The 26,408-nt window shown below is 37.7% G+C and overlaps 1 protein-coding gene across 1 annotated transcript in view; it reads left to right on the top strand.

Annotated features, from left to right (window-relative positions):
* LOC150097074 (uncharacterized) overlaps positions 1 to 26,408 on the top strand; it is a 376,162-nt gene that overhangs the window by 278,586 nt on the left and 71,168 nt on the right. The window contains exon 13 of the mRNA XM_090408120.1: positions 7,414 to 7,482. Within this exon, the coding sequence (XP_090264246.1) occupies positions 7,414 to 7,482 (69 nt within the window). The remainder of the gene's footprint in view (positions 1 to 7,413; positions 7,483 to 26,408) is intronic.

Here is a 26,408-nt window from a genome sequence, read left to right as displayed (position 1 = left end):
TGGTAAGAAAAGCAAAACTGGAATATGAGAAGAAACTAGCACTAAAATCCATAGATAATCCTAGGGAATTTTTTTAGCTATGTGACCAGTAGGAGGAGAAATGATTGTGGAAGAATGACATTGTGGGATAAAAATGGGAATAGAGTGACTGATGCAGAGGATATAGTGGAATTGTTCAATAAACACTTTATTGGAGTATTTCATCCTGGAGAAGTAAGTTTTAATACCAGAAGGATAGGACAGGTTCGAGGTTTAGAGGAGAGAGTGTGTTCCAAATACTGAGTACCCTGGATGTCAATAAAGCTGTGAGACTGGATGGTATTTCACCACCGGTTTTAAGAGAATGTGCTAAAGAACTGGCTGCTCCATTTACCTTGCTTTTCAATGAAAGTCTGGCCATAGGAAAGGTATCCAAGGAGTGGAAGGAGGATAAGATAGTGACATTGCATAAGGGCAGTAGCAGACTGGAAGTGTCAAATTATAGACCAGTTTGTGTGTTCATTAGTAGTTGTTAAGATCTTGGAGAAATTAGTGATGTACCATATGCCACGATGGCAGATGAGGGTAATGTTATATGTGAGAGTGAACATGTATTTGTTAAGGGGCGCTCTTGCTTTAGTAATATGATTGCCTTTTATAATAAAGAGACAAGAGCAGTTGATGAGGGAAAGGCATATACTGCCATTTTTTTAGATTTTGCAAAGGCATTTGACAGGGATATCACATGATAAGCTGATATTTAAGTTGCAGCACATGGGTTAGATGTCGGGTTAGACAACTGGTTCAGGATTGGCTGTCTGATAGGTATCAGAGAGTTGTCTATGGTGGGGCAATATCAAGGAGTCAAAAGGTTATAAGTGGGGTACTACAGAGCTCAGTACTGGAACCTGTGTTGTTTAACCTTTATATCAATTATATAGTCAATGGATTGCAGGGGAATATTCACTTGTTTGCAGATGATGTGATGTTGGGAAGGGTTATTAGTAATAGTGCAGATGTTGAAGCCTGGCAAGAGGATTTGAATAAACTAGACAGATGGGTAAAGGGGATATTGGTTTAATGCAGCAAAATGTAAAGTCTTAAAGTTTGGGATACATCAATAGGAGGCTGCATACTTGATTGGAGGAGATGTACTGGAGGAAGTAGGGGAGACAAGAGATCTGGGGGGTGATGATTGATAGAAAACTGAAATTCAGGGAACATATTGCATAGGTGGTGAAGGTAACCCTGAGCAGGGTTGCCAGATGAACACAACAGCTTATGGCCAAAATTTAAAGAAAATACAGCCAAAAATGCCCACTTTGGAAAGTATTAGGCCAAAAATATGGCCAAAGATATAAAATGATTGAATTGTGTGAATTAACATACCAACAATAATAAATTTAGTTTAATCCTTTATCCCAGTGAGAGCAAACAAAGTTTGCACCTGAAAATATCTTCAGGACTGAGTAGTACAACACTATATTCAGTCCTGAAGATATTTTCAGGCGCAAACTTTATTTGCTGTCACCGGGATAAAGGATTAAACTAAATTTATTATAACATACCAACAATTAAGTGTGCATAAATTATGCCTATATATTCAATTACATATCATCAAAAATTCTTTTAATTAAACTTAAAATACTTACAGTGAAACTCAGCTATTAATTTGACAGCACTTCCTAGATATTGAATATCTTGTTCTTCTTTTTCTGCAGTCGAGTCGTAAAGGGTTTTGCTGTTGTGCATTTGTAGCATTTCGGGAGTACATTTAAAGTTTTGGCAGCACATATTGTTATCACTTAAGAATGAACGGATTCTTGCAATTGAATCCAGCAGTTTAATTTGCTGTTTCTGGGTTTAGTTTTGATGGATGTTACATAAGAAAAAATTCATTCAACTATTGCGTTACTTGCTGGCACGATAAGGCATGTTAGGGCATAATTCAACATTTCTTTAAAATTATTGTGTTTGGATACTGCTTGCCAAATTCTAAAGCTTCCTTAGGGATTCCATCTTGTTTGAAGTTTTCTTCTTCATTCCATGCAACAAGGCTAATTTTTCTGTATTGGTCTTCGACTACATCAACATCGTTTATTAGGTGGAAAAATGGCAGATCAGAAAATTTTCTCTTTCTGTTTGGCTTAGAATAACAGTAGGATTTAAAAGTGACAGACCTTTAAATATATCAGCTGACTCGTGGAGCCCTTGTTCACTTGATTCAACGATTCTTGAAGCATGGCTTGGCACCTAAATTTCACAGACTTTATTTTATTATTTTCTTTTTCCATATTAGGAGAAGTGCTAAAGCTGATCAAGTATGTCCTAATTTCTTGATCAAATTTAATTCCAAAGTCTACATTTTCTACTATTTTGCATGTTCCATCTTCATTGCACAGCCTTTGATAAAGACTATCTCTGTGTGTGCACAATTCTTTGGCAAGATCGTAAGGATCAGCATACGTTTGCTGGAACAAAACATTAAGCCTTTCGAACTCTTTAAGAATGGGAGTAGCAAATACAAAGTAAAAATAATTCATCCTATCTTGTAACATCTCTTTTATCAACCATGCCTTATACCTTGTATCCTGACCTCCAGATTGTTCACTACAGGTGAAGTAGGCAATTAATTCTTCCCAATTTAGCAGTATATTATTGAAGACTTTACCTCTCACTAACCACCTTGTCTTGGACAATTTCATAAATGGAAGGGGTGCATCTCGTTCCTGGTCATCTTCAACTGCTGAATTCATCACTTTAAAAAGAATCTTAAAGAGTCTTAAAATCTTCTCTTCTCATATTGCTATTTGAAAACCACGAAGGAATTTCAGTCAAAATGAATCCAATATTGGATGACAGCTTTAAAAATGCATGCTGTATACAAATTGCCAGAGAGTGGCAAATGCACCTCGTTTGAATTCAGTTTGGATTTTCATTTCTAATCCTAGTCCACAGGGAATTGTTACTTCCAACCATAGCAGCAGCACCATCACTAGCAAACCCAATACAGTTCTTAAGAGTTTGATTATATGAAGCTAACACTTCTGAAATTTTATTAAATAAAACCTCCGCTGTTGTCTCTACAACAGGTATAATAAATTTTATTTATTTCATTGCAAAAAAATCTAAGAACTATGCACAAATGCTTTTGTATTGCAATATCTGTAGATTCATCTACTAGTAATACATACTTTTTATCTTCTAAATCATACTTCAGTTGCTCTTTCAATGAAGCAGAATTATAGTTTCTATAATTGCAATACATTTGGTTCTGTGCAGTTTAATGCCTCCAAGAACACTATTTTAGCAATGTTTCTTAACTACTTCACCTATATGATCTACAGCACAAATTGAGGAATGACATGCTATTGCAAGGCTAAGTTCTATTTCTGCTTGTTTTTCCTGGTCATTCATGGACGATTTGATAACTTTATCTAGAGTTCTTTGTGATGTACTGGAAGATTTATATTGGCATTTCTTTGATTTTTCGTGAACAGATATGTTATAAAGTTTTGGCAGCACGTTAGTTTTGCAATACATGCAATATGCCTGTTGTCCATCATCAGAAGATTTCAGCCACAAATATTTTACTTCCCACTCTTTTTTATATTTTCTTCCACCTCTATTATCACTTTTGTACTTAGGCATTTTAAAGGGCTTGAAAAAAACAAAATATCTTAATTCAGAAAATGAAGAAACAAAAAGCAAATTATAGATAATAGTACTACAAAATTTGTAGTACAAATACTAATCTGGCACAGCAAACACCAATCTGGTAAAGGGAAAATAACAAAAATATAAGCAAGATGAAGATCGAGTTTATAAACGATATTAAAAAATTATGCGACAACAATATTATACTAAAATCACTTAATTATCATTCTTACGAAATTGAACATATTACTTGCATATTGTCACAATGCGGGTAAAGTTAAATCAAAATATTCCAGTATGAAAGCTTATGAGATAAAACTATCACCAAAGAGCACCAAATGTCTGATATCACGCAACAGAACAACACTTGCAACACAAAGTCTACTCCGTAACTAACAAGAGATGATCAAAACAGACATGGACCCAAGCTGGTATGGCTGTTGTGTACGTGTTTTATATGAGTACAAAACGAAGCTGCATCGTGTTTAGTGGTATTTATCAACAGAACTGGATCAAGTTTATAGCAACAATAGCGAGCGGGAGCTTTGTGTACTTGTGTTATACAAGTACAGAATGAAGCTCAAGCATGCTTAGTATTATTGAGGGAGTCATAGTAACAAACTATAAGCCAGCTACCGAAGGCTCATTATAAATAAATAAATTTCGTGTGATGATACTGCGTTCCCCCTTTCTACGGGAGTTCACAGTACCATCTAGTCCCCCCAAATTTTATCCGTGCTCCAGAACCAGCATAGGCTGACGAATCAGACCTATGGCTGAGTCAGTATTCCTGACTCTAATCCGTGTGTCCTCAGACCAGTTTGCCTGCTTGTGGGATGAAAAACACTAGATAAACTGGCAGAAAAAACCCTGCTGTCCACGCCTAAGACCGGCTAACTTGGCTATGGCTGAGGAAGATCCTTAAGCTCCTCACGTCGTTGACGGGAATCGAATCTAGGACACTCCTTCCCCAGGCATATGATTGCAAAGCACAAAGCCACTAGGCTAACTGTGCGGACAGGCTCATTATGACGTCATTGAACAAACATTTTCAGTAACAGTCAATTTTGCATTAAGCGCGTCACTGCCAACCAAACGGCGCGTTAAGGGGTACCAACAACTAGCCTTACAATGCGACAACAATATTAAACTAAGTAAATAATGCATATGATATGAAATCTTTGTAAAAATGGCCAAACTGTTTTCATGCCCCCAGATTTCAAAAAAGTGCCAAATTTTTGAAATTTGGCCATGAAATAGCCAATCTGGCAACCCTGAGCCAGAGGATTGCTGCAATACTGAGACGGACCTTCAGAGATAAAAGAGTTATCATTCCATTGTATAAGACATATTCAGACCACATTTAGACTATTGTTCTCAATTTTGGTCCCCAGGATTTGAAGGGGATAAATTAACTGTGGAAAGGATACAGAGGTGGATAACAAAAATGGTTTCAGGACTGTACAATGTTAGTTATGATGATTGGCCGATGGAATGTGGACTGCAGAGTTTGGTAGATAGAAGAAGGAGGAGAAGTGATATGATTGAGATTTTTAAACTGTTGAGAGGCAGTTACAGGGTTGACACTGGGGAGTACTTTTGCTTGGTGGAACAGTGGGAAGAAGCGATGGCAAGGGGCCATCCCTGGAGGTTGCAAAAGGAAGCAGCGAGCAAGAGGGTGAGGAGTGCTTTCTTTGCATGGAGGGTGGTTGAACCATGGAATGCATTGCCTGTTAGAGAGGTCAATGAGTTCAAGGAGTGGTATGATAGACTTTGTGTTTCCTAGGAATGACCTCCCATGATGAGTCTCTTAACTCCATGGAGGTATGAATAATAATAATAATAATAATAACATTACATAATTTTTATTATTATTATTATCATTATCAGCAGACCCCAAAGAAGTCAATATATAGTTCGACCACAGATGTGAGACCCTCGACACTTCTGCATATTGCAGAAGAAGGCGAATCTATTCCAAAAAAATAGGATAATCAATGCATTTCATGGGATGGATGTTTATTATTACATGTCAGAAAATTTGCTTTTCTTTTATGAACATTCTGGTTTTTAAACTGGCAACTATTTTACTTGTATAGCAGTTGGAAAATTTTAAATATAAACATGTGATTTGGCATGTTGGTGATGAATTTATACATCACCTTATTTTTTTCTTCCTTTCAACATGAATTGACTATTCTTGGCACTGTGCCAGATAAGGTTCTATCTACTGTGGGCTGACTATACTTATCATGGGAGGTGCCACTCTCACATGCGCAGTTCATTATATATTGACTTAAATGCATTCACTGTGTCTGCATTCCAATCACCCACCACTCGACATGAAAAAAATCTACTCCTCACCCCCTTGCTCACACCAGGCTTATATAGCTTCCAGGGATGGCCCCTCATTCTCTCCCTGTCTCCAGATATTATGTGAAAAATCTAATCCACACTAATCTGATAATTATCCCTTACCAACTTATCCATTTCCATCATGTCTCCCTTCTTCCTTCTATTCATTTTAATTTAAATACAAGTAATTTAATATCAATTTAAATTACTTGTCTCTGTAATTTGCATTCTCTCAATATTCTCATATTCCACATTCAAGAGACCAGAAACTGACTTTATCATCTCTGAACCTTCTCCAACAAGTCATCACCCTTTTAAAAATCTGGCCACCAAATCTGCGGACAATAATCCAGTGTTCCCTCTCTCTCTCTCTCTCATTCTTTTCACTCGTGCCAGCAACCTCTCCATTCTCAAACTCTCCTACCTTAGTCTCCTGCTGATCTAGAACACCTCTTGCTCCCTCAAGTCTTACATTCACTGCAGTCATTTTCTCTTGCAGCAACAGTTTCTCCAACTGACACATAGAATCCATTCATATGTAGCCCGTCTCTTTTATACAGCTCTATCTACCCCTCAAATTCATCCCACACATTCAGAAAATTAACTTCTTTCTCCACACACAACTCTGCTAGCATACCATTCATAATTTTCGCTCACCTTCTGAACTCGTCATTATCACACCTGGGCAATATGCTGACTACCTTACCTGCTGCACTGTTATCTTTCACTCTCCTTAAGAACTTCATGATGTCTCTCCTTTCATTGTTCTTGTTACCAGTCAAATCATTTATGCCAACTATCACTACTAGCTCTTTTGCTCAGAGGTACTCCTCTTATCAAATGCTTAAATCACCCTGCTCATTTTACCTCCTGGAAAACAGACCACATGCATTTTTTCGGTCACCACACCTCTTATCATTGAATCCTCATACATTGCCACTCTCAAATCATCTGACATTTCTTGCATCTCATTCTTCCTCATATTCCCATGCAAATCCGTAACTCTCCTCAGTTCATTCCTCATATATTTAATCTCTTGCTTCGTCTTCACCAACTCCGCTTTAATTTTTTCAATTACTTTCTCACTACCATTTATGCCAATCACATTTTTACCACCTGACTTACTGCTCACTGCCAGCTACGCTCACATTTCTCTTATCACTCACCGCCTTTAACTTGCCACACTGTCTTACTTACCAACAACTGACTCACGCCACTTGCCCACTGCTTTACTGTTCAAGCAGTCAGCCATGCCATCAGCTCTGCTTATTCCCATAGCTACATCCATGATCTTTTGCCTACTAATAATTAACTTTGAAGTTTTTAAAAGCAGCTTTCTTATTTTAAAAAAATTAATTTTTAAATAGAGTTAGTAGAATATTGACTAATTTGTTCAGCACTTATAGGTTTCTTTTATTTTAGTTCAATGAAACAGTGCGAGATGAAGCAGTGAAACTGGGTAAAAAACAGTATGTTGATATAATTGATAAGGTAAGTGAAAGTCTATTAACAGAAGTATTCTTAAAACATAGCCTACTCTGATCTTGTTACCTGCTAAGTATGATAGCAGTATAATAAGATATCGAGTATTTAGACTTAGGTTCTGGTTTACATTCATGTTACACTTTAATGGAATAATTACTGCACAGAGAGAAATAATTAAACAAGTTTAATCATTTCAATATTTGGTCTCAGTTGCAGAGACATCTTTAAGAATGCAATGTTAAAATTGCAATCTTGACAGATAACAGACTGATTTGGAGGAAAATTGTAGATAGGAAGTCAGTAATGTTGTAAATTTTTCATGTAGTACTGTCATATCCTGTAAGCCCTTGAGGGTACATGGCAGGAATTTGATGATGATGAAATTGCAATAACACACACAAAAACACACAAAAAACAATAAGCGTATGAAAAGAGATTACAATAAACAAAGACGAAACTGTCCAAAATCTAAGGCTGGTGAACAGCACCCATAAAGGGTGCCTCTCGCAGGACTTTAGTCTTTGTTTATTGTAATCTCTTTTCTTCCATTTATTGTTTTTTGTATGTGTTACTCCAATTTTAACATTGTATTTCTGAAGATGTCTGTGTGACTGAGTTGAAATATTGAAATGATTAAACCTGTTGTTTAATTATTTCTCTTTGTGCTGTAATTATTCCATTAAAGTGTAACATGAATGTAATGAGGTATGTGCTGCCTTGGTAGCTCAGTTAATAAGTAATAAAGCACAGTTTGTTAAAGATGTTTCTGGATGAGCATGTATAGTTCCTTGAATTTATAAGATTTTTCCTTTAAAAAAATTCCATAAATTCCTGTTAATTTTATATCCAAAAATTTACTTTAGTCCAATCTCTTTCGTTCTTTCTTTCAGGGTTACTCAGCTTTTGTGGTTTGCATTCATTGTGTAGAATTTATAGAGACAAAAACATGTGTTAGAGCAATTACTTTATTTAAAATTAAAAACACTCACAATTCGACCTTTATATCAAGGTCATCAGGAAAACATATATAAACAAGACAGAAGGCAGACAAAGGTAATGCTACTGTCATTCTTGATAAGACAGCTTACCTTGAAAAAATTAACCACTTGGTATCCAACTACAACATGTAATGATTGGTTAACTACAATCCTGCAAACTGCATCAAAAAAGAAAACAACTGAATTAATTAAGTCAGTGATCACTTGGCCAGAAGAAACAGTTAAAAAGCTGTTACCACATTATACCTGCACTCCCAGAATTTATGGCCTGCCAAAAATACACAAATCAAACACTCCACTGCAACTGATAGTTGAAGGAATTGACAGCCCCAATTATCACTTAGCCAAGAAACTAGTGGCTACACTCAAGGAGTTGGTAGATCATTTCTCCTTCTACATAAAAAAATACACAACACTTTATAAACAGAATTAAAAACATAACACTCAACAACAAAGATTTATTAGTCAGCTTTGACATAACTGCCCTTTTCGCAAATATTCCAATCAGTTGTATGATTATTCTCGTATAGAACAAATCCCTACTCAGTATCATGGCCCCTCTTTGCCCACATACTTCACTCTGGGTATTTCATGTAGCAAAGTAATTTCTATCTGCAGAAAGAATGCATGGCCATGGGCTCATCACTCTCCCATCCTCCAGTTAACTTTTACAAGGAAGACAGCAATGAACCTTTGGTACAACAAGTCTCCAAAACCCAAAGTGTGGCTTGGATATGTTGACGATATATTCCTAAACCACCTGAATAAAATAAGACAAATATATCCAATTTGCTATCAAGATTGAAAACAGTAACTCTTCCTTTTCTCGCACTTGTCACACATCTTCCCTCAGGCTGTCTTTCCTTCACGGTCTACCGAAAAAACCTACACACACTGAGGCCAATACATATACAGATTCATACCACAATCCAACACTAAAACTAGGTGTTATCAGCATCCTCAAACATAGAAGAAAGAAAAATACACAGAGAGAAAGAGAGAGATTTGAGTAGGCTAGAAATTTTGGCATACTAAAATGGTATCAGTTTAATGTTAGTAAGTATAAAGTTATGCACTTTGGCGTGATAAGATTTCTAGCGGCATATTATATTAGCAGGGTTATGATACAAAAAACTGAGGAGGCAAGGATCTTGGCATGTTGGTAGATAGGAATCTGAAGTTCAAAGGTCACATAGCAAAAGTTGCAAATACAACTCAGAGGATAATTGTGATGTTGAAACGAACCTACATGGAAGGATAAGGAAGTCATTTTGCCTCGTTATAAGGCTTTGATAAGACCACACCTGGATTACTTTATGCAGATTTGGTGTGCCAGATTCCAATGGGATAAAGAAGCTGTGGAAAGGTTGCAAAGAAGAGTTACAAAGATTATACCTGGATTATGGGATTTAGACTATTATTATTATTATTCAGGCCTCCATTGAGCCAAAAGACTCATCGTGGGAAGTCCTTCCTAAGAACATAAAGTCTGTCAAGACTCATTAAGGGGAGGTCCCTCCCCTAAGAAACACAAAGTCTATCATACCACTCCTTAAACTCATTGACTGTTCTCACTCTCACCACTCCATCAGACAATGCATTCCACGGCTCAACCACCCTCCATGCAAAGAAACCACTCCTCACCCTCTTGCTCACAGTTTCCTTTTGTAACTTTCAGGGATGGCCTCTTGTCATCGCTCCTTCCCGCTGTTCAACCAAGTGAAAGAACTCCCCAGTGTCAACCCTGTAACCACCTCTCAACAGTTTAAAAGTCTCAATCATATCATCTCTCCTTCTTCTATCCACCAAACTCTGCAGTCCACATTCCCTCAGCCAATCCTCATAAACAAAATTGTGCAGTCCTGAAACCATCTTTGTAATCTGTCTTTGTACCCTTTCCACAGTTAATTTATCCCCTTCAAATCCTGAGAACAATAGTCCAAGTGTGGTCTGATCAGAGACTTATACAACAGAATGATAACTCTTTTATCTCTGCAGGTCAATGTCTTTCTCATAATTGCAGCAATCCTCTGTGTTACCTTCACCACCTTTGCAATATGTCCCCTAAATTTCAGGTTTCTATCAATCATCAACCCCAGATCTCTTGTCTCCCTACTTCCTCCAGTATAACTCCTCTCATAGAGTATGCAGCATCCCATCGATGTTTCCCAAACCTCAAGACCTTACATTTTGCTGCATTAAACTGACACCCCATTCATTTGCCCATCTATCTAGCTTATTCAAATCCTCTTGCAGGGTTTGAATAAGCTAGAAAGTTTGAATTATTAGTAATAGTGCAGATGTGGTAGCATCTGCACTATTACTAATAATCCTTCCCAACTTCGCATCATCTGCAAACAACTGAATATCCCCTTGCAATCCACTGGCAGTGTCATTGATATAAAGGTTAAACAATATAGTACTAAGCCCTGTTGGACCCCACTTGTAACCCTCTGCCTCCTTGAAACTGCTCCACCATACACAACTCTCTGATACCTATCAGACAGCCAATCCTGAATCCAGTTGACCAATCTGACATCCAGACCCATGTGCTGCAACTTAAATATCATCTTATCATGTGGCACCCTGTCAAATGCCTTTGCTAAGTTTAAGAAAATTGCAGTATATGCCTTTTCCTCATCTAATGCTCTTGTAACTTTGTCATAAAAGGCTAGCATATTGCTAAAACAAGAGCGCCCTTTCACAAATCCATGTTGACTCTCACAGATAACATTACCCTCATCTGCCCAATGCTGTATACGGTCCTTCACTACTTTCTCCAACTACTGATGACACACAAACTGGTCTATAATTAGACACTTCCATTCAGCTATCGCCCTTATGCAATGGCACTATCTTATCTTCCTTCCATTCCATGGGCACCTTTCCAGTAGCTAGACTTTCATTGAAAAGCCATGTCATAGGCACTGTCAGTTCCCTAGCACATTCTCTCAAAACTCGTGGTGAAATACTATCCAATCCCACAGCTTTACTGATATCCAGAGTACTCAGTATTTGAAACACTCTCTCCTCCTTTACCTCTAAACTTTGAACCTGCCCTATCTCTCTAGCATTAAAACTGACTCCTCCAGGATGAAATACTCCAATAAAGTGTTCATTGAACAATTTTACTATGCCCTCTGCATCAGTCACTCTATTCCCATTTTTATCCCACAATATCATTCTTCCACAGTCATTTCTCCTCCTACTGGCCACATAGCTAAAAAAATTCCTCAGGATTTTCTTTGGCTCTTAGGGCCAATCTCCTCTCATATTCCAGTTTCGCTTTCCTTACCATACTAGTCACTCTTCTGGCCTGTGTCTTATATTCTTCATGCATCTTCTCTTCACCTGTCTCCTTATATCTCTTCCATAGTTCGCATGCAATTCCTGTTTAATATTGTTTATCATCCACTTTACTCCAAATTATGTCCTCTTCTTCACTCATGGTATACAACTTACCATTGCTGATAACAAATATTCTTTCACAATTTCCCACACACTAATGATATCCCGGCCTTCCAATTCCTCCCTCCATGAAACTTCTCAAAGTTGACTTCTAAGACAATTATAATCACCTGCTTTATAATTCCACTTAAGTTCCTGTCTCTTTAATACTCCTGTATGTCTATTCATTTTCCAAGTCAAAACCACATGGTCACTCTCTCCAACTGGTGGGAGAGATGTCATCTTAGTTATTATCAACTCTTCTGATGCTATAACCAAATCCAAAACTTTTGAACCTCTTGTTCCCTCTGTTACATGTTGCCTAAGACATTTGTCCCTCAAGAATTCTAGAAATTCAATTCCCCTATTGCTACATGCATCTTCCTCTCTCCAATTTATACTACTGAAGTTAAAATCTCCCATAACAATCATTCTTCTTGCACTTGCCAAACTTAACTGTCTAAACATCTCATGGTCCCCATCCTCTGTGCTCCTGGGTCTGTAGCAACACTCCACTAAATATCCTGTCTTTCCCACCTCTACCTCACACCATGTGAGTATGTGGATTGCAGACTCTGGTTAACAGGAGAAAGAGTGATGATATAATGATAGAGGTCTATATACTTTTGAATGAGTGTTATACGATACCATCTGATGAAATTTTTTGTTATATAGAAGGTGGGGAGAGAACATGCAGGCATCCATGGAAGTTAAGTTTGTTCACAGTCAAGAAAGGGTAAGAACTAGGTTTTTCCTCCCAGACAGCAGTGACTGAGTGGAATAGTTTGCCTGTGGGGGTAGTGCATCTAGTGTGAACGAATTTAAGGTAAGTTATGACAGCTGGTTTGGGTGATTTATGGCCTCCCTTGATAAGTCATTGACTCCCTGGAGGTCTCAGATAATAATAATAATGGCAACTGTTCAAGAGAAAGCAATGTGTGTACTTTGATTTTTTTCGAAACAAAGTCCATTATCACAACACAACATCATTACAAAATTCACTATGGAAAACATCCACCTGCAAATAATATTATGTGATGCTGGTTAATACAATTTCAAGAGACTGGTAGTGTTCAGCACCAAAAAGGGGTGGGAACATGGAGCACTTCACAAGAAGATGTTGATCAAATCCAGGAAGCATTTTATTGAAGCCCACAAAAATCAATTAGATGAGCTTCTTTGCAGTTAGATATACCACAAACAACTGTTTGGAGGATTTTCACAACCACTTTCAACTCTGCCTACAAACTGTAGATTGTTAGGCTTTACAGCGGAACAATAAACCCTGTCATTTCCAATTTGCCCAAGACATTCTGTCAAAAGTTAAAGCTGTTGAAAATACCTTCGGAGATGGATATTTAGTGATGAAGCAATGTTTTATGTATGAAGGAGGGCGAATTGTCATCACTGCAGAATATGGGGATCGAAAAACCCTTACACCATTCAAGTATTCGAAAGACCAAAGGTGAGTGTCTGGTGTGCTTTTTCATGTTTGGAAGTTTTGGGGACTCTTTTTCTTTGCAGAAAAAACTGTGACAGTGGTGAACTATTTGGGCATGCTACAGCTGTATATATTACCCCATTTGGAAGATCATCAGCCACATATGGTGCTCCAGCAAGATGAAGCATTCACATTAGGCTGTTATTGTCCAAGAATTTCTTGACATGTTATTTTTATGTACCCTTTTTTTATAATGTCATTGACTTTTTACTCAAATTTTAGGGCATTACTGATGTTTTATATGAACAGATATATGAATAATATATAGGAAGAAAAATTGGACACACCTTTGTTGGATGTTGCTGGCTGTTTTCTTTTTCAGTGGCATCCCGACATATGGCGATGTACATTCATTGTTGAAGGAAGTAGTATGACCTGAACAGAAGGGGGGGGGGGGTTTGGAAAAGTGGGGTTTTGAGAGATGTGGGAGAATTATTGGTAAGGCAAGAGGTATACAAACATTTTTGAAAAATCTGGGTTTTTTTATATTTTTTTAATTTATTAAAGGTGGGAAGAGAATACTTTGGGATGGGAGTGAACTTGGAAAGTTTAGAGGAATGAGAAGGATATTATGGGATAAGATCAGAGGTGTGAGAATGGGGTGTGAGCTGTTTCAGCAGTGCATCATCTTCTGAGCTCGTGGGGGAAGTGGAGACTATGTCATGTCGGCTTGGTGTTTCTGTCTTTGGTATATCTGTGTTGTATTCTACTGGTCGGAGTCATGACCTAATTTTTATGTTATGGAACTTCCAACTGTCGGATCTTATATAGGGTAGGGCCGGTGGGCATTTATTGAGTTTTTGTCACATTTTATGGCTATCGTTTCTGATTGTCATGTTCGGAAGCTCCATAACATAAAAAATAGGTCATGACTCTGAACAATAGAATACTACACAGATATATCAAAGACAGAAACACCAAGCCGGCATGACATAGCCTCTACTACCCCCCCACAAGCTCTGAAGACAACGCACTGTCGAAAAACAGCTCATTCTCCCACCCCTGATCTTATCCCATAATATCCTTTTCTTCCCCTAAACTTTCTATGTTTACCCCCATTCCAAAGTATTCTCTGCCCACCTTTAATAAATTAAAAAGTAAAAAAAGCCAGATTTTTCAAAAAAAAGTTTGCATACCTCTTGCCTCACCAATAATTCTCCCACATCTCTCAAACCCCACTTTTCTGACCCCCCTTCTATTCAGGTCACACTTCCTTCAACAGTGAATGTACATCGCCATATGCCGGGATGCCACTGAAAAAGAAGACAGCCAGCAACATCCCACAAAGGTATATCCAATTTTTCTTCTTATATATTCTTCATATAACTGTTCATATAAAACATCAGTAATGCCCTAAAATTTGAGTAAAAAGCCAATGACATTATAAAAAAAAAGGGTACTCCTAAACAAAAATAGGCTAAATAGCCATAAAAATATTTACTTAGAGGAGTAACATGGGAATTTTCCCAGAAATAATACCTATAATTTCTTGGCATGCATTTTCCTGGGTGCTGGGTTAGGTGTGGTAGATTGATTCTGTGGCCTCTGTGCTCACCCAATATCAGATTGCTTGATTGCTTCCTGTAGGGATATGTGAAGGGCATTGTTTACTAAACCCCTGCGACCTTCCTTGATGACCAGAATTATTGGTGCGATAGAAACAGTTACACTGCAAATGATGGAGAATACTTGGAGGGTAATTGATTATTGCTTGGACATCTTATGCCCCACAAAAGGCATGCATGTTGAAGTGTTTTAGCATTCTGCAGTATTGATTCTATAGGTGATAAAACTTTTTGAGTTACACTTTCCTATTCTGTAAGCAGTTTTATTTTGTTGTTTCTGGCTTAAAAATTATAGGCCATGGAAACCACAACAATTTAGAATCACCCTGTATTATTACTACATTTAATGAGTCTTATGGAATTGCATTTCTACTACATTGAATTTGTAGGTTTCCATGATAAATATATCATACTTTTTATGTGTTGCAAATACTCATTATTATCTTGTTGCGGAATAATATAAAATAATATTTATTCTCTCTGCACTGTTGAACAAGTAACATTATGCTGTGTGTTTTTGTGTAAAGAAAGAAAATGAGCCTTTTAAAAAAGAGACTATACACAAATTAATATTCATTCATATCCTCCGTGATGGGCCAATATATCTATACTGATATGCAAATACTCATTGTTGTAGAACAGTGTAAAATATTTATTCCCCCTGAGCTGCTGAACAAGCACAGTGTGTGTGTGTGTGTAAAAACGAACCTATTAACAAACTGTACAAATCCACAAGCAATGAATGGGGGTTGTTTTAAACTGTTACAAAATTTAATGTGGAATAGAACAAAAAAACATTACTTTTTAGTGAAAAATTTCTACACTATCTGACTCACTGAGAAAATCAGCAGAAAAAGTTTTTCTCATTATTAACTTTAAAGAAATTAGTTTTGAAACCATGAACTATATAGATGAGTTATTAAGCCCAATATACCTCCATATGGATATTCTTGAACTTGAGGGCTGAAATAATAACCTTACAAAATGATGTTTTTTGATCCAAGTAAATAGAATTGGGCACTTGGACTCATGTTTATGAAATGCTCTAATTACACACCAAATTACAAAGAGATTGCATTAAATAAGCAATGCAAATTTGGAGACTCAAGAAAGTTCAAAATAATACAGTTTTTGTCTCTTTTTAGTATTTTTTTTTATTATTAACAATACCGGCCTGGTTGACTGAGTGGTTAGCGTATCTGCTCTGCAGCCAAAAGGCTGCGGATACAAATTCCACCGTGGGCATGGATGTTTGTGATTATCTGCGAAAATACTAGTGGTGGTAGTGGACAATAGATGGCATTGGTGTGGATAATGTAGATGATGTGGTTTGCTGTGGTTGGTGGAGACGGAGAGTTATAGAGTAGATGCCCTCCCTCGATAAGTCTTTGGACTCCTTGGTAGTGTCACATAATAATATTAATAATACTGTTATAAATGCGTTGTTGTCATCTAGATTATTGAAGAAGTCGGACCTACCCTAGATGTACACATATTGTTAAAAAATTGTTTATTTAAAGGGTTATTTTGGGCTCTTGCATAGGCACTGCAGAACTGCAGCACCCCCAATTTTTCTCAATATATAAATATATTTATTAATTTATTTATATTTGTTTGTAATATTTAATTTTATCATCAACAATCTTATACAATTCTCTTATTTTTGGTAAAAAATGATGTTAATAAAAAGTAAAAAATAATAAAAATCCATCTTGTAGCACTTGGGAGGACGCTAGCAGCACTGTGTTTACCACAGTGTCATAATTGCTAGTATTTGCTATGCACGCAAGCATATGCATGTCATAGTGAGATGCAAGTATTAGTGCAATGCAGCACTGTCTGTCACACAGTTCCAGTGTTATTCATATGCAGTTTGCGCCAGTAGTAGAGTGTTCGTAGTGCTTATCGTGTTTACTCCTTCTCTTTAAATATTTGGACATTAGAATTAAAGACATAACATTTGTTATAGTTTTTATTTTAGAACATTATTAGGGTTATGATAATGGATTTTATTTTTAAGTAATTTTGAATTATACCAAACTGTATAATTTTATCAATAATAAACAATATTTTTTCATGCTTAATTTTTTTTTAAATTATATATGGCGACTCCATTATTAAAGGTGTGCTGGATGAGAGGATGCACAATATGTTTTCCAAGCAGTAAAATGAGTAGAGTGATTCAGGCATTGGATACGAGGAGGGAGCGAATAAAGGAGTTGATGGTTTTAATAGGTACAAATGACTTGACAGAAGACAAAGAGCACGTCAGAATTGATATCAGGAGGCTTCTTCATCAGATAAAAAAGAATAGTGTGACAGGAAGGGTAGTAAGCCTGTTGCCTAGGTATGACTGTGGTGAGTTGAGGCGGAGACCAAGGATTATGAATGGTATGTTGGTTGAAATGTGTGAGGAGAGTACAATTTGTTAATGTGTGGAATCAGTTTGAAGGACAAAGTGAACTATATGGGAGCAATGGACTGCATTTGAGTGGTTTTGGTGTGAGTCACTTGGAGAGACTGTTGCTGGAAGGTAGAGAAGTGAGTATAGAGAATGAATCAGATCAAGTGGGAAGTGATGTGGAAGAGCAAGAGAGTATGACAGGAGAGATTGAAGAGGTGGTCATGAATGAGGAATTAAGTGGCATGAGTATGGAAAATAAGAGAATGGGTGTGCAAGATGAACAGAGAAACGGGGAGGCTCAGGGTGAACAGGGATACACAGCGTGAGAAAAGTGGATGCTCCAAGAGGATGTGAGAGTATGTGTAGACAGGAAAGGAATGGGATTACCTGGGATCAAGAGGAAACAGTTGGAATTGAAGAGGGATCTAAAATGAATAAGCAGAAAGGGAAATGGCCCCAGTCGAGCATGGAGAGATCACATCGAGTGAGTGGTATCAGTGGAACTAGCTGTAGATCCAGAAATGAGCTGTTGTGTTTATATACAAATGCTAGAAGTGTAAGAAACAAGGCAGATGAAATGGTTGCACTAATTGAGTCTGTTCAACCAAAAATTGTTGGAATAGGTGAGACATGGTTAGATGAGGATAACATCCTGGCAGGAATAGAGATAGAAGGATATGATGTGTTTCGTGAGGATAGAAGGGGTAAAAAGGGAGGGAGAGTGCTATTGATGATAGAGAAAGAGTTATGTCCATACAAAATAGAGATGCAAGAGGGAAATAGTGCCAGTGATTTTATTATTATTATTATTATTATTATTAAACAAGACCTCATGGAGTCAAAGACTCATCTAGGAGGTCCTTTTATCTTACACACACATCTCATCATACCGGGTCTTAAACACATTCAAACTCCCTGCAGACACCACACTCTCAGGCAAGGCATTCCAATCATTCACAACTCTGCACGAAAAAAACCTGCCTCTCACTCCCCTACTCACACCCTCTTTATACAGTTTCCAGGGATGACCTCTGGTTCTCCCCTGATCTCCCACTATTCGCTGTAGAACTTCTCCACCATTGATCCTATAGCAACCCCTTACCAACTTGTAGGTCTCTATCATATCTCCCCTCTTCCTTCTCTCCACTAGTCTCTGCAAATTACATCTTTTCAATCTTTCCTCATACTCGACATTCCAGAGGTCAGAAACTACCTTAGTCAGTCGCCTTTGGACCCTTTCCAACATCTCTTCATCCTTCTGAAAACCAGGTGACCAAATCTGGGCACAATAGTCCATGTGTGGCCTAATCAAAGCCTTATACAATGGAACAAGAATCTCCCTACTTCTACATGTCAGTGTCCTCCTCATCATTCCCAGAAGTCTTTGTGTTGTCTTCACAATTTTGGCGATGTGACCCCTAAATTTTAGATCCTTATCCACTATCACTCCCAGATCTCTTATTTCCTCTACTTCCAACAATATATTTTCACCAAGCATAAATTCTGCATCCCATCTTTGTTTTCCAAATTTTAAAACCTTACATTTTGCAACATTGAACTCACATCCCCATTTGCTTGCCCAATCACTCAATTTATTCAAGTCTTCTTGCAAGGCCACAACATCTTCACTACTCTTTATGGTTCGTCCCAACTTTGCATCATCTGCAAACAACTGAATATCTCCATCCAAATCTTCGCCAATATCATTAATATACAAGTTAAATAGTAATGGCCCTAAAACAGATCCCTGAGGCACTCCACTAGTGACTTTCCTTTTCCTGGATATTGCACCCCCATACACAACTTGTTGATACCTATCAGATAGCCAGTCTCCAATCCAATGCACTAATCTAATATCCAACCCCATCTGCTCTAGTTTGACTGTCAACTTATCATGAGGCACTCTATCAAAAGCTTTTGCGAAATCCAAGTATATTACTGTGTATCCTTCTCCTCTGTCCAAGGAAGCAGTCACTTTATTGTAATAAGTAAGTAGATTACTAAAACACGACCTCCCTTTAGCAAATCCATGCTGTCCATCAAAGATTATACCATTGTTGTCAACCCAACTCTGGATCCTAGTTCTCACAAGCTTCTCCAACAACTTAACCACAACACCTGACACACAGATAGGCCTATAGTTTGATGCTTGAGTTCGATCACCTCCTTTATGAAGTGGCACAATCTTGCCCTCCTTCCACTCTTTAGGGACTTGACCAAGTGCAAGACTCGTATTAAAAAAATATGTCAAGGCAGGTGTCAACTCTCTGGCACATTCCTTCAGAATACGCGGTGATATATTATCAAGTCCCACAGCCTTATTTACATCTAGTTTACTCAACTCCCCAAACACCTCTTGCTCACTTACAGTCAGTCTCTCCTCCCCATCATCAACTGCTCTTAATCTCTCCATGAAGTCACATTCACAAGATTGAAAGATCTTTATGAACTGCTCATTAAGTATCTCCACCACACATTCTGCAACAGCTGTCTTTATACCATTTCCTCCAATCAATGTCATCCTTCCATAATCATTCTTTCTTTTGCTGGCTACATATCGAAAGAACTCCCTAGGATTCTTTTTAGCTTCATTAGCTAACTGCTGTTCATACCTCTCTTTAGCTACTCTCACCAACCAAGTCACTCTCCTTGCCTGGTCTTTGTAGAACTCATGAAATTGGTTACTTCCACTTCTCTTATGCTGCCTCCACAATGCCCTTTTTCTCTGTATTGCATGCTTAATCTCTTTATTCATCCATCTCACACCTAACTTATTTAACCTTCTCACCCGTGGTATACATTTAGACATTGCATCCACTAAATATTTTTTGAAAATCCCCCAAGCTGCATTGATCTCTTTTCCAGCTAACTCCTCATTCCATGCTACATCTGCAAGCTGTCTCCTGAGCTCTTCATAATCACCCCCCTTGTAGTTCCACATATACCCTTTTTTCACAGGGGTCCTTGCACTGCTGGCAACCACCCAAGTAATCACCTCATGGTCACTTTCGCCAATTGGTGGATGATTTGATACCTCATTGATAATTACATCCTCCGATGAGATGACCAAATCCAAGACCCTTAATCCTCTTGTGCCCTCTGTTACATACTGTCTGAGGTAGTTATCCCTCAAAAACTCAAGAAACTCATTTTCTTTACTTCCAGTTGCTATCTCTTCATTCCAATCTATATTGCCATAATTAAAATCACCCATAATGATCATCCTTTTCTTATTTGCTTGGCTTATTTGACTATACATTTCACTATCACCACCATCCATATTACCAGGTCTATAACAACATCCCACCAAGTATTTGAATCTATTCACCTCTATCTCACACCATACTGCCTCAAAACCACTGGCCCCATTTCCCCCTTGCATCTCTACCTTGTATGGACATAACTCTTTCTCTATCATCAATAGCACTCCCCCTCCCTTTTTACCCCTTCTATCCTCACGAAACACATCATACCTTTCCATCTCTATTCCTGTCAGGATGTCATCCTCATCTAACCATGTCTCACTTATTCCGACAATCTCTGGGTGCACAGACGCAATTAGTGCAACCATTTCATCCGCCTTGTTTCTTATACTTCTAGCATTGGTATACAAACACAACAACTCATTTCTGGATCTACAGCTAGTTCCACTGATACCACTCACTCGATGTGATCTCTCCATGCTGGACTGGGGCCATTTCCCTTTCTGCTTCTTCATTTTAGAACCCTTTGCAATTCCATCTGTTTCCTTTTGATCCCTGATCATCCCATTACTTTCCTGCCTACACATTCTCTCACCTCCTCTTGGAGCATCCACCTTTCTCACGCTGTGTATCCCTGTCCACCCTGAGCCTCCCCGTTTCCCTGTTCCTCTTGCACACCCATTCTCTCATTATCTATACTCATACCACTCACTTCCACATTCATTTCCACTCCTTCAATCTCTCCTGTCTTACTCTCCTGCTCTTCCACATCACTCCCCTCTCGATCTGATTCATTCTCTCTATTCACTTCTCTACCTTCCAGCAGCAGTCTCTCCAAGCGACTCACACCATAACCACTCAAATGCAGTCCATCGCTCCCATACAGCTCACTTCGTCCCTCAAACTCATTCCACACATTAACAAACTGTACTCCCATCTCCTCACACATTTCAGCCAGAATATCATTCATAATCCTTGCTCTCCGCCTCATTTCACCACAATCATACCTAGGCAACACACTGACCACCCTTCCTGTCACACTATTCTCCTTTATCTTTCCAAGCAGTCTCCTGACATTCATTCTGACATGCTCCTTGTTCTCTCTCAAATCATTCGTACCAATTAATACAATTAACTCTTTTGCTCGTTCCCGCCTCATATTCAATGCCTCAATCACTCTACTCATTTTACCGCCTGGAAAACATACCTTGTGCATTTTATCCTCTAGCACACCTTTAATAATGGAGTCACCATACAATGCCACTCGCTCATCTTTTGTTAACTCTTTCATGCCATCATGATTTATTTTAATAGTTTTGACCTGCATTCTCTTAATTTCATTCCGCATCCATTTCATTTCTTGCTTCATCCAATCCAATTCACCTTCTGAACCTCGCGACACATTCACTCTATCATTAAATCTTTCTAACTTTCTAACTCTCGACCCTCTCTTCTCACTTTCCCTCTCATTCATCCTTCTTTGTTTCCGTACTTTCGGTCCAACATACGTCCAACTTTCACTGTCATTCTTCTCACTTTCACTCTCACATATCTTTCTTTGTTTCCGTACTTTCGGACTAACATGCGTCCAACTTTCGCTATCATTCTTCTCACTTTTACTGTCATTCATCTTTCTTTGGTTCAGTACTTTCGTTCCAACATGCGTCCAACTTTCGCCATCAAAAGAGGTCACTACCCAGACCGGTTTCAACCTTTTGTATAGGTGAAGTGGGCTCTAAAAATAAGATGATCCCGAAAGATCGCCCAACTCAGCGTTCTCACCCCGTCACCGAGAAGAACTTCTCAGCATTGGCTCTACCCAGTGGTAGGCTTTTGAAGCAGTATGGTGTGAGATAGAGGTGAATGGAATGAAATACTTGGTTGGATGTTGTTATAGACCAGGAAATGTGGATAGTAGTGACTATGAAATGTATAATCAAATTAGCCAAGCAAATAAGAAAAGACTGATCATTATGGGCGATTTTAATTATGCAATATAGACTGGAATGGTGAGATAGCAACTGGAAGTAAAGAAAATGAGTCTTGAGTTTTTGAGGGATAACTACTTCAGACAGTATGTAACAGAGGGCACACGAGGATTGAGGGTCTTGGATTTGATCATCTCATCAGAGGATGTAATTATACACGAAGTTGCATGCATAGACTCCTGTGGCTAATTGGTTCAAAAGATATATTTCGGTAATTACACCACATTTTTTATTATTCAGTTATACAAAATAGTGAAATAATAGTTCCCGACAAGTTTCGTAAATCGTAGGATTTACATCTTCAGGGGGGTAAATAGTATAACTAAATAATAAAAAATTATTTAGTTATACTATTAATAATTAATAATGGCAAATTATTAATTATTAATAGTATAAACTAAAATTAATAAAAATTATTAATAGTATAAACTAAAATTAAAAATAGTACAAACTAAAATTAATAATGGCAAACATGAGAAATAATAAATACAAATCATAACCGTCTGGCTATTCATAAACTCAAATAACAGAATGCATATATAAAACATTATTGACGTTGAACAATACTGGACGATGTCACGTGTTCTTGTTCTCTTTCATACAGTCCGAGCTCAGATTGAGGTAGATTTTTTATTAGAGCTGACCACACTTGATGGAGAATTAATTAAACCTTGATTTTTATTGCATTGGGTTGGGTTTTTTAGCATATTAGCAGCTTCTTTAAATTTTCTTATATAACTGTTGTTTTCTATGTATGACATCGTCGTTTTTTGCCAGAGTTCATCGTGTCCAGTGGAAGTGGTATGGAAAGCAAGACCCGTTTTTTGTTCTCTTTTGTATTGTACGTATTTTTGGTGTTCAGCCATGCGTATTTCTCCAGATCTTCCTGTCTGTCCTACGTAACAAATCCCGCAAGAGCAATGGATTTTGTAGACTCCTGGTTTTTTAAGAGGATGATGAGGTGGTTTTGGTGGATGTAGGAATCTTGAGATTTTTTCCATAGGAAGGTTGGTACTTTTATGTTGTGTTTGTTCATTCATTTGGCTAGCTTATCTGTAACATTTTTGATATAAGGAAGCGAGATTGCGTTTTTGTAATCCTGTTTTATCATTATCATCATTATTCCTGATACCTCCAAGGAGTCCGAAGACTCATCGCGGGAGGACATCTTCAACTGTCTCTACATCTTACCTCTACTACGAATCAACGCCATCTACCGCCCACCTCCAACACTACCACAACTAGTAATTTTTGTCTGTAAATTGCGTGTGTTCTGAAGGGCCGATTTGTATGTATGCGGGATGAAAAACCCGAGTTTCCGGGAGAAAAAACCCTGCTACCTCCGTATGAGATCGGCTAACTCACCATCGATTGAAATCGACCAGATAAAGATTCCTCCTGTCGCGACGAGAATCGAACTTAGGCCTATTCCAATCGAAGGGCGCAATGTACCGTCGTTCTTCCAATTGCGCTACGGAGGCGCTTATTGTGTTGTTAGTTGGAGGCATTTTAAGGATTCTCTTGATGGTTTTTGTTTCATATCCATTCTGTTGGAAGATTTGTGTTAAGTATTTTAGTTCTTCATTACATCTTTCTTGTGTACTGGAGATATTGTATGCGCTCTCTCAAAGAGTTTTAATTAAGCTTATTTTTTGTGAAGGATGGTGGTGTGAGGTTGCATTTAGAAATCTTCCAGTGTTTGTCGGCTTCCTATATACTGAGAAGGAGAGTTTACTTTCTTCATTAACTTCTAATAGAATATCCAGAAAAAGAAGTTTTTTATTTTCTTCTTGTTCTAAAGTGAATTTTATGGTGTTGTGCAAATTGTTGAGATAATCTTTGAAATTGATAAGTTCATCTGTTGTTCCATTGAATATGATGAAAATATCGTTCACATAGCGTAGCCATAATTTTGGTTTTTTATGGTAATTCCTAAGAATTACTTGGCAAAATACCTCGCCAACATGATCTTACAACATATAGGAAAAGCATCTTCCTTCATAAAAAATAGTAAACATTTCATAGAAAAAGTGAAAGATATACATATTGGTTCAACAGACATCTTAGCAAGTCTAGACATTATCAGCTTGTTTACAAACGTCCCAAGACAAGAAATTTTGAATCTCCTAGAAGACCTCTTCCTTCTGGACATCTTAAATCTTTTTAAACATTGTATAAACAATACTTTATTCATCTATCAAGACAAAATCTTGGAACAAAAAGAAGGATTGGCCATGATTTCATCATTATCACCAGTATTAGCAAACCTATTTATGGAAAAATTTGAAAACAGTGCTCTTAAGAATTACCATAAAAAACCAAAAATATGGCTACGCTATGTGGATGATATTTTCATCATATTCAATGGAACAACAGATGAACTTATTAATTTCAAAGATTATCTCAACAATTTGCACAACACCATAAAATTCACTTTAGAACAAGAAGAAAATAAAAAGCTTCCTTTTCTGGATATTCTATTAGAAGTTAATGAAGAAAGTAAACTCTCCTTCTCAGTATATAGGAAGCCGACAAACACTGGAAGATTTCTAAATGCAACCTCACACCACTATCCTTCACCAAAAATAAGCTTAATTAAAACTCTTTGAGACAGAGCATACAATATCTCTGACACACCAGAAAGATGTAATGAAGAATTAAAATACTTAACACAAATCCTCCAACAGAATGGATATGAAACAAAAACCATCAAGAGAATCCTTAAAATGCCTCCAACTAACAACACAATAAAACAGGATTACAAAAACGCAATCTCGCTTCCTTATATCAAAAATGTTACCGATAAGCTAGCCAAATGAATGAACAAACACAACATAAAAGTAGCCTTCCTTCCTATGGAAAAAATCTCAAGATTCCTACAGCCACCAAAACCACCTCATCATCCTCTTAAAAAACCAGGAGTCTACAAAATCCATTGCTCTTACGGGATTTGCTACATAGGACAGACAGGAAGATCTGGAGAAATACGCATGGCTGAACACCAAAAAGACATACAATACAAAAGAGAACAAAAAACGGGTCTTGCTTTCCATACCACTTCCACAAGACACGATCTACTCTGGCAAAAAAACGGCGATGTCATACAGAAAACAACAGTTATATAAGAAAATTTAAAGAAGCTGCTAATATGCTAAAAAACCTAACCCAATGCAATAAAAATCAAGGTTTAATTCTCCATCAAGTGTGGTCAGCTCTAATAAAAAATCTACCTCGATCTGAGCTCGGACTGTATTATTATTATTATTATTATTCAGGCCTCCATGGAGTCAAAAGACTAATCGTGGGAGGTCCTTCCTAAGAACATAAAGTCTGTCAAGACTCATGGAGGGGGAGATCTCCCCTAAGAAAGACAAAGTCTATCATACCACTCCTTAAACTCATTGATCGTTCTCGCTCTCACCACTCCATCAGGCAATGCATTCCATGGTTCAACCACTCTCCACGCTTGTCATCACTCCTTCCCGCTGTTCAACCAAGCGAAAGAACTCCCCAGTGTCAACCCTATAACCATCTCTCAACAGTTTAAAAGTCTCAATCATATCACCTCTCCTTCTTCTGTCCACCAAACTCTGCAGTCCACATTCCCTCAGCCGATCCTCGTAACTATCCTTGTACAGTCCTGAAACCATCTTTGTCATCCGTCTTTCTGTCCTTTCCACAGTTAATTTATCCCCTTCAAATCCTGGAGACCAAATCTGAGAACAATAGTCCAAGTGTCGTCTGATCAGAGATTTATACAACGGAATGATAACCTTCTTATCTCTGCAGGTCAGTGTCCTTCTCATAATTGCAGCAATCCTCTGTG

Source organism: Typopeltis vanoorti, chromosome 18 (genome assembly GCF_054136105.1).
Source record: "Typopeltis vanoorti isolate ZY-2024b chromosome 18, IOZ_Tvanoo_1.0, whole genome shotgun sequence".
NCBI lineage: Eukaryota > Metazoa > Arthropoda > Arachnida > Uropygi > Thelyphonidae > Typopeltis > Typopeltis vanoorti.
This window is presented reverse-complemented; position numbering and strand designations above follow the sequence as displayed.